A 9,773-nucleotide genomic window follows, 5' to 3' on the forward strand; every position below is an offset into this window, starting at 1 on the left:
GTTGGATATCGTAGGAATTACTCATAAGAATACAGCGCGTTGATCCACATCATAAGTGACTCCGATCCAATCCTTCCGGGAACAAAGCGCGACTCTCCAATCGCATAAATCATCACACTGGAAGGGCGAAGACTTGAGTTGGGGATGCAAAGTAGTGATTATGGTTTGGAGGAAGTCTCCAGAGATGGAGTATAAGTCAACATCGTGTCATCTGCGAGGATGTAAACACAATGGCGTGTTTGCGACGCCTGACGCCTGCCAAACTTGATTCCCGCTTTGAATCTGGGCAAGAAACGTCGCCGTCGTCTCGTCCCGTGGAAGTGAAGTCAACACTCGCTTGAGAGGAAACCAAATTGCTCGCTCATTAGGAGTGTGACGATATATCAGTATCGCGATAAATCGTGATATTTTGTCTCCCGACAGATTATCGATACGCCTACACAAGTATCGCGATATTTGTCGTTAATATTCAGCCACTATAACGGCTCCATTGTTCATTACTTATTGAGCAATTCCTTGGCAGAACACTAGGGGGAGCCCCTCATAAGAGTGGTGGGGAAATGGACGGAAGTCTTGAGGCGAAGAAGACTCATGAGCTTCTTCTTATTATTATTATTATTATTATTATATTTATTTGTATTATTTTTTATTTATATATTATATTATATATATTTATTATATATTATATAATTATATATTATTTTATATATTTACATTCTATTTATGTATTTTTTATTATGAATTATTTTTTTGATTATTTATTTATCTTATTTATTTAATTTTATTCATTTATATTAAATTATTTTATTATTACCGGTAGTTTTTCCGTAGATTATCGTGGATTTAATACCTGACCAATTTATCGATAATCGCGGTATCGTCATATCGAGAGATAATCGTTATGGTGAGCCTTGCATCGCAGATCGTATCACATCGTGAGGCACCCAGAGGTTCCCACCCCTATCGCTCATACGCTCGCATGTCACGTCAGTGCACTTAATGAGGATAATCGCCACACTGCAGAGGCCTGATGATATTTGGCTTCTTTTTTGAGAACGCGCAATCAAAAAGCGAGCAGACGTCGTATCTACTTGGCTTTATTCAAAGCTTTTTGAGTGTCCCCTTGCATGATAATTGCTTTCAAAGATTCACCGGTCCAACTCCACAAGCTATTATTGTAATCTGGAGATGTGAAATTGCCTATAATTTTCCCAGACGTGCCGTCACAATGCTCAACAAGGCGCGTAATCATCATCAATGAGGAAAGGTTGTCGTGCATATATAAAAGAGGGAACTTTCTCCAACGTGACTTCTTCAGCTCTTCTTCTCCTGACTCGACTCGTACAAGACACAAATGGAGCGGCAAAAGAGGTGAGGGTATCCTTGAAGAAATTTCAATGAGGTTAACACATTCACTGCCAGCCCAGCAGAAATGCATCATTTGACGTCTTTTTCCGTCAATGGCAGTGAATGAGTTAAATAAGGGAGCGAAGAGGTATTTTTATGAGGCAAACAGCAATGGAGCATTGTTTATGATGTTATTTTTGGAAACAAGTGCTTACACTTAAAACCTATTGGTTCTTATTATTTTAATGGTTTCAATAGCCAGAAAGTGTGATGATGAACATAACAAACTGCTTGTTTTACAACTTTTGACAGGATTGAGTCAATTTGCACTACTTCTAACACTATTACACACTTTAGGAAATTATTTGAGCTAAACGTCGACAATTTAAGCTTTGCATCATGACTTTAACAGGAATGAGGTTTAAATATTCGCCTAATTGAAAGGAAATTGATAGTAAATTGTTTCTTATAGGCTATACTAATCAATAGTTAAAAGGAGGACCAAAACTGCCAAAATTAAAAATAAATAAATGAATAAACAAATAAACAGATATTAAAAATATTATTAAAAATTTAAATATAAAAAATAAATTTAAATGGAAAGAAAAAAAATAAAAAATAAATATATACACATATAAGTGCTATCAAAGTTAGTGTTAACTCAATTAATGATTAACCGAGTGATTCATAATTGATTAATAAATGTGATTAATAAATAATATTTTTTATGATTAATCATTAATCACAAACAAATATCATATTAGTCATGTATTAACAAATATTAATAATACTATTAATTTTTAACCACAAATTATCCTAAAATTTGACAGCGTATTGTTATATTAAAGGTAGCACATGTTGTGTTTGAGCAAAAAGCATAACTGCATGCATTAAACTAAAACATTTAACACGTGTTTGCATATGACATTCCGAATATTTGTTCTAGTCAAAATATTTGGCTCATTTTTTATTTTATTTTTTCCAGTTTAAATGATGAAAGTATTCACGAATTATATGAGGAGGATGAGAGCGTGTAGTGGATCAAAATATGTGGAAGACATCCTCATCCTGTATATATATATATATATATATATTATATATATATATACATATGTATAAATATAATTTTTTTTAGTGGTTCACTATATGAGGTATAGCTCGTTACGTTGGAACAGAGTTAACACATAGCAGGTGCCCTTCAAATTTGGCGGGAAAAACATGTTGATAAAAGTTTTTTTTCAATTAAGTGAGTGATTAATCAAAATTGAAAAATGGAATAGTTTGATATATATATATATATATATATATATATATATATATATATATATATATATATATTTTGTTTTAGTGGTTCACTATATGAGGTATAGCTCGTATGCATGACGCATTTACGTGAGAACAGGAATAAAAGACTGGATTCATCACAAGTCATAGCAGCAGCTAAGCAATCTTTATGTGTTGAATTCAAAACAATGTTTTATTTGCAGCTCACACGGATTTGTTGCGGGGCTCCGCTCAAATGTCCGCGCGCTCTTGACGCTTGGCGGGACATGTTGCGCATGCGAAGCAGACATCTCCGCAATAATTACAAAGTCCCCACATCTGTTTGCTAGCTTAATACTCGGAGAATGTGCGCCATGGAAAACGCCTCTGTTAATAATCATGCACACGGCGTTGTTCAAAAAGGTCCTCTTCAGTGTCTCGTCTCAACAGAAGTCCCGTCAAACGATGCGCCAAATTAGCGCGTGTAATCCAGCCACAAAACAGACGACTTGCTGAAACGGTTTCACGTCGTGGCGTCGGCGGCAAACAATCCACTCACATCATCTGATGCCTGGACATGGAATCCTGGTGAGGATGCTGGTTGGGGTACCAGTGGCCCAAATTGTAAGTGTTGGGGTACATCGCGCCTGCTGCTGCTGCTGCTGCTGCTGCTGCTGCTGCTGCTTTGTTAGCCTGCATGGACGCGTCCCAAAGTTGGGGCGAGCACGGCGAGGCCGAGCTGGTGCTGCTCAGATGCTCGCCCTCTGGTCCGCTCCCGTGCTTCAGGATTTTTTTGTACTTGGAGCGTTTGTTCTGAAACCAGATTTTCACCTGTAAGGGGGAGGAAATAAACCTGCGTGTTATTGTCCAATCAGCGGTCGAGCTCCACTTACAAAACATTGCGGGAAAATATTCAATCTCACTTAATTGGTTGGAATATTACTGAGTGTTTACTACAAACCAAATAATTTTGATTGAACTGTGGAACATGGGACAGTAAAAAATTAACAACAAAAAAACTCTTGTTGGAGATCATAGAGCTCTACAGTGGAATAATTTAATCACTTTTTGACACGAGCTTTTTTTTTTTTTTTTTTTACCTTCTTTTTTCCATGTAAAAAAAAACTTGTTGGAGATTATAGAGCTCTACAGTGGAATATTTAATGACTTTGACACGAGCTTTTATTTATGTATTTATTTATTTATATTTTTTTTACTGTCTTTTTTTCGATGTAAAAAAAAAAAAACAACTCTTGTTGGAGATTATAGAGCTCTACAGTGGAATAATTTAATGACTTTGACACGAGTTTTTTTATTTATTTATTTATTTATTTATTTAATTAATTTTTTACTGTCTTTTTTCGATGTAAAAAAAAACTCTTGTTGGAGATCATAGAGCTCTACAGTGGAATAATTTAATGACTTTTTGACACGAGCTTTTTTTTTTTTTTTTTTTACATCGGAAAAAAAAGAGCTGCGTCTTAATTAGAAGATTTATAGCCTTGACATTCTTATTCTTACACGTAGGCTAATCAAACTTAATGTTCCTAAAGCAATTTCAAGTAGCGTCCAATTATCACACTTGTAAAAAAAAAACCGGCGGATCTAACGTGTCGCGTAGTTTTTGTTCTTAACTTGTGGTTAAAAAAAAAAAAAAAAAAAGTTAATTAGTGAGCTCCAATTACATTTTTTGAACGTATGAGTGCGTGCAGTCGGCGCGCACCTGAGTCTGCGTGAGTCCCAGTTTGGCCGCCAGGTCTGCGCGCTCCGGCAGGGCCAGGTACTGGGTTTGCTGGAAGCGCTGGTGCAGAGCCTGCAGCTGCAGACTGGAGTAGATGGTGCGAGGCTTCCGGATCTTCTTCCCTTTGCCGTTTAAACGCACGTCCCTGCTTTCCAGTGCGGGGGACTTGTCGTGATCTGCATGGGAAAGCAATCAAGTGTGTTATTATCGTGCAAATAAGTGATCAAGCAAGTTTGAGGCATGTGGCAAAAAAAAAACAAAAAAAAAAACGCTCTGGTGCATGCACATTTACATCCATCTATGTATCCATCTATCTATCCATCCATCTATCTATCTCTACATTTTCCTAACAGTTAATAATAAAGGCTTTGTTTAACTCTGTGTTTGAATTAGCTTAAAAAATGATTGTCTATCTCCACTTTGCTGTTAAAAACAGGTGTCAAACTCAACGCCCATGGGCAAGTTTTGGCATTTTTTTGTGGCCTACTGAAGAGGAAAATGTGTCATGTTTTGCTAACTGTATGATTGATTGGAATTTAGCTTCTTTTGTTTTTAAATAAATTTGACAAGAGTTGAATACGAAAATATTGCCTTGTCACTATTTTCCTTATTTCAAATTCAATGCGTCAAACACTCTAAAAACAATTGGTTGAAAAATGGAGTCAAAAAGGGACCAACCAATTTTTGGGTGGGTTGTTGGGGTAATTGAACCCACATAACTCAAAAGCTTTGTGCAAAGCGACCCAATTTTTGGGTTGTTCATTGAACCCAAAAATCTTGGGTCGGTGGCTGTTTGAGCACATTTGAGTAATTTTTAACTGGACTATTTTTAAAACTAGGGATGGGCGAGTACCGATACGGGTATCGGGCCGATACCAGCCTTTTTTCAAGTACTCGAGTACTCGTGACGCAGACGAGTCCAAGCGACCGATGGCAGAGGGGGAAGACGTCAAGTGAGTCCTCCTTGCCTGTAACTGGTGCTAGCTTGCAACAGTTTTTCACCAAAACTTCACCGGTTTGGAAATACTTCAAAATTGTGAATCTTAAACTAAAAGAGCATTTTTGTGTTTTATTTTGAGCGTTAAGACTATTGAAGAGTGACTGTGCTATTTTTTTTGTTGTTGTCAAAATTAAAGGAAATATATTTGTTTAAAAATATCTTTTAGTGATTTTTTTTTATTTGTCAAAATGTACTACTGGCATCGGCAGTTGGTGTAGGTATCGGTGAGTACTGAGGGTCTAAGTATCGGTATTGATATCGGTCTGAAAAAGTGGTATCGAACATCCCTACTTAAAACTAAAATAAGAAAAATCAAGTATATTTTTAGGTTGTTTGGGGAATTATTTGACCCAAATGTTTGGTTTAAATAAATACCACAGAGAGTTGGGTTGTTTTTGACATAAACTATTTTTAAAGTGTTCACTCTGAAGTAAAAATCAAATCTGAAACTTGGATCAAATGACCCAAGCAGGCTTCTTGACCCAATTTGGGTTATTTTTTGCCCAACAATTTTTAAGCGTTTATTTTTTTAAAACCAATTTGGTTTATTTTTGATCCAAATATTTTTTTTTTGAGTGTTGTTGACTACTGGGTTCATTACTGGTTCTTAAAGCCTCCATTTTCTGCAACCATTTGTTGTGATATCATGCAAAGAATAATGGTTGGTTCTCTTAAAAAAAAAAAAAAAAAAAAAAAAAACACTAAAAATGTTCCCGAAGCCAAATAACTGCATTTCGGTGCAGAACTCTCAGTTTGACACCCATGTATGTATTTATATTAGTGACGATTTGCTCTGATTTGAATGAGTGCAAACACGCGAAAATGTGTGCATCCAACAAGATTTTTTTTTTTTTTTTTTTGCATACCTGTGTGCTCTAATCGTCCGTGCAGGCTCAAACTGCCGCTGCCGGAGCTGCTGCTGCTGCCGTGCTGATAGTTCATGTAAGCTGCAGACTGCGGGTGAGGATTCGACGCGCCGGGGTAGGCGTAGCCCAAAGAGCGGCCATAGGACGCGCCGGCCGGGAACGAGCCGTCGTGCTGCGAATGGCCGGCAGCGTGGAAGCCGTGCACGGGGTAAATGTGAGGCAGCCCCGCGGAGCGCTGCTGGTGAGCCGGTCGCGCGTGCCCGAACTCCAGAAAGGCCGATTTGGACGGGTCGGGGCCATTGAGAGTGTCAGGCATGAGAGCCATGGACATCATTCGAGCGTCCACACAGGGAAGAAGATGGTTTCATGAGTTCGGAGGAGGAGGAGAACTTGTAGAAAATCCACACGAGAAGAGCGAGAAGATCCAAAGTGGATGCGCGCGTCCAGAGCTCCTCGAAAAATCCGATAAAACAAAATAAAAAAATATTCTTTGCAGCTGACAATGCTCATCAAACACCATGCGTGCAGAGCTTCCACACACTGCTCGTCTTCTGCCTTGCAAGCTCCAACCCCCACTTCGCTCCCTCTGATTGGCCTTCAGCCGCAAACTGTCAGTGGCGCTGCATGCATGCAAGCTCATTATAGTTGAGATGCGGCTCTGCACGGGCACGCATGTTGGGACCTCCTTCTATACAACAGCAACACATCTAATCATGTTCATCATGTGCTGACTGACAGACGCGTTTGTTCCAGGCCACAATAACGTCCAAATAGCGCCTCAAGCGCAGTCGCACGACTAATATCATTAGGAGATTTGATTGCCTTTTTCAGATCTTCTTGAATAGAACTTCCGCGGAGGAAATTGCTTTGAAATATTTCAGTGGAATATTTGTACCCATGCACGGGCTTTTTTTAAACAAAATTCGATGTGGAATGGCCGCATGCCTTTTTATTTTTAATCATTTTATTTTATTGCTTTTAAATTTTTTAAATCATTTTGCTGGAGAAGAATATGTCAAACACTAAAATCATTAATAACCAATCGTATGGAATGACAACGTACATTACATCATCTTTTTTTAAAATTGATTTTTATTTTTTAAATCATTTTACTGAAGAGATGTCAAATGCTAACATAAATAATTTAAGCATGATTCCACAAACGAAATCATTTGCATAGCCATAAAAAATGATACATTTTCTGACAATTTTTTATTTTATTTTTTTTTGCATTCGTGGATTTTTCTGCAGTTCAAATAATAAATTTCCCCAATGCACAGCATTTAAAAGAGCAAAATCTTGCGCAAATATAAACATCGTATTTGCACCTCCAGGTTATATAAATATGTAAGTGATTTTTTTTCCCCCACATTTTTTTTACCATTAAAATGTTCCCAAAAACGGGGGAGAAAAAAAAAGACTGAATTCCAAACAAAAATACTCGTGTGCAAATATGTCACTCAAAAAAATCAAAATAACAAAATACACGTGGCCGTGTGCATTGATGTGACTAAATGACATGGTTGATAAAATAAACAATGATGGGAAAAGTGGGTAAAACACGGATGTGGTAAGAGGGTGGAAGAGTGGTGCAAGACTCGGCAAAAAAAAAAAAAAAAAATGCAGACACACAAACGCACACAGGACAAGAGTGAAATTGTGAAAATATAACCTGAGGCTTAAAAAGCGTCATCCTTAAACGCTGCAAAAAATGCACAAGTGGAGGAAAACATGCTGACACACACAAAAAAAAAAACGGTTTCTACTAAACTAAATAGAGCCGTCAAATGTACAGTATAAGATATGTTCGCATTTTAAAGGGCGTTTGGTGGGTTGAGCGTGTTGCTGTCGTGCTGTCCAAACCCATCATTTTGGTCAGGTCCGACTAAACGCCGCCTGCAGCTACACATGCAGTCATCGTGAAGGCCTGCCTGCCTGCCTGCCTGCTGGGGGCTGGACTGCTTCCCGATCCCCACGCAGCCAAAACAGGCCGCCAGAACAAAGCCACAAATGATTATTATTATGGAACAATTTCATTCACAAGTAGAAATTTTCAAGCCCGCAGAAATTGAGTGTGAACACTTGTGATATCCTGTCACTATATGAACTGCGTTGTCAATATAAAAAAAAAAAATGGTGAAATACAAAATGTGAACTCTTAATTTATAAACCAAAAAAAAAAAAACAAGCATCGTGATATTGTGCTTTGACGCCATTATCTTCATCTCTGCCCTGGTTTCACGTCCCCAAACAAGCAACGTTGCAAGCTCATTCCATTCATTTATGTCGTCATAGATGGCCACAGGCATGTGAAACGTTGCTTTAGTGACAATTAAAGAAGAGGTGTTGGTTCAAATTGTTCTGGCTCTTACATCAAAGCAGTTATGCCGGTCAAAAGAAAAACAACAAAGTGTTCTTTTTGGGCGCCACTCTTTTTGTGAGAGACTTCAGCTTCTGGTAAAGAAGGTAAAACAGAACAACATAAGGATTTTTTTTTTTTTTTATAAAAACATTTTTATTAACAAAAAGACATCACTTTAAAAAAAAATAAATAAAAAATTAGCTTAGCTCATCTTATTTTGTTGGGACAAACCAAACCTGACATCTACCAAAAGTATTAAAGTTTGTTAAAGTTGAATTTATAACCTCGCATAATACTCGATAGTCTAAAGATAAGAAAGTAGACCTTGGTTATCACGCTGTCCTACCAAATTATAATAATAATAATAATAATAATAATAAATAGGAAGTTTGCAAACACTGAGCAGTCCTAAGTGACAAACTAGCTTAGCGCTAGCTAGGAGAAGGCTAGCACAACACAACGGGGATGAAGTATTAAAGTTTGTTAAAGTTGAATTTATAACCTCACATAATCTTCTATTTTAGTCTGAGTATAAGAAAATAGACCTTGGTTTTTCACACTGTGCTACCAACAAACAAAAAAAAAAGTTTGAAAAGACCAGTCCTAAGTGACGAACTAGCTTAGCGCTAGCTAGGACGAGGCTAGCACAACACAAAGTGGATGGATTTAAAATGGGACCAAAGAGGACATAAAATCCTGAGTTCAATGGAGAACTTGTACTTCAATTTGTGCTCCTTCTTGTATTTGGTCCCACAAATTAACATTGTGTCAACAGCATGCTTATTTAGGCAAAAATGTGCCCAAAGACAAAATTTGTAGGACAAGTGAAAACACCTTTGTCTCCTCCAATGAAAAGATGAGAAGCAAAGAAAGGAGAAACTGGTACTTTAATAAAAAGTCCAGAGAAAATGGCACCAAAGACATTAAGAAAATTCAGAGGCAGCTTTTAGTCTCCCATACTGAAGACAACCCATCGCATGAGAGGTGTATATGCACACTCACATAAACACACACAAACACACAAGGAGGACGGGAGGCCCTGCCAGGCTTGTAATTACGTCGGTACAAGGAGCCAAGAACAAAGGCGAGCCCTGCAGTCATGGGGCAAAGGGATGGGTCCGCGCCATGTCTCTTAATACAAACATTTTCAAAACATTCAACGTTCTCCAACGCAGCCCAGACTCGGCGGCGTCT

At 37.8% G+C, this 9,773-nt stretch overlaps 1 protein-coding gene across 1 annotated transcript; it reads right to left on the reverse strand.

Annotated features, from left to right (window-relative positions):
• Positions 1-2,810: 2,810 nt before the first annotated feature.
• LOC144005050 (homeobox protein Dlx4b-like) lies at positions 2,811-6,807 on the reverse strand. Its single transcript, XM_077502922.1, has 3 exons — positions 6,218-6,807; positions 4,334-4,527; positions 2,811-3,441 (listed from the first exon to the last, which is right to left on the reverse strand). The coding sequence occupies exons 1-3, from the start codon at positions 6,549-6,551 to the stop codon at positions 3,166-3,168; spliced, it is 804 nt and encodes a 267-aa protein (XP_077359048.1). The 5' UTR covers positions 6,552-6,807; the 3' UTR covers positions 2,811-3,165.
• Between the last annotated feature and the right edge of the window lie 2,966 nt (positions 6,808-9,773).

The sequence above is a fragment of the Festucalex cinctus genome, chromosome 17 (assembly GCF_051991245.1).
Source record: "Festucalex cinctus isolate MCC-2025b chromosome 17, RoL_Fcin_1.0, whole genome shotgun sequence".
Taxonomy (NCBI): Eukaryota; Metazoa; Chordata; class Actinopteri; order Syngnathiformes; family Syngnathidae; genus Festucalex; species Festucalex cinctus.

Excerpts from the sequence above, each read along its gene's own strand:
- LOC144005050 (XM_077502922.1), bottom strand. The coding sequence starts at position 6,551 with ATGATGTCCATGGCTCTCATGCCTGACACTCTCAATGGCCCCGACCCG. Across the intron at positions 4,528-6,217 it reads CGGACGATTAGAGCACACAG|ATCACGACAAGTCCCCCGCA; the intron begins GTATGCAAAAAA and ends TTTCCCATGCAG. Across the intron at positions 3,442-4,333 it reads TGGGACTCACGCAGACTCAG|GTGAAAATCTGGTTTCAGAA; the intron begins GTGCGCGCCGAC and ends TCCCCCTTACAG.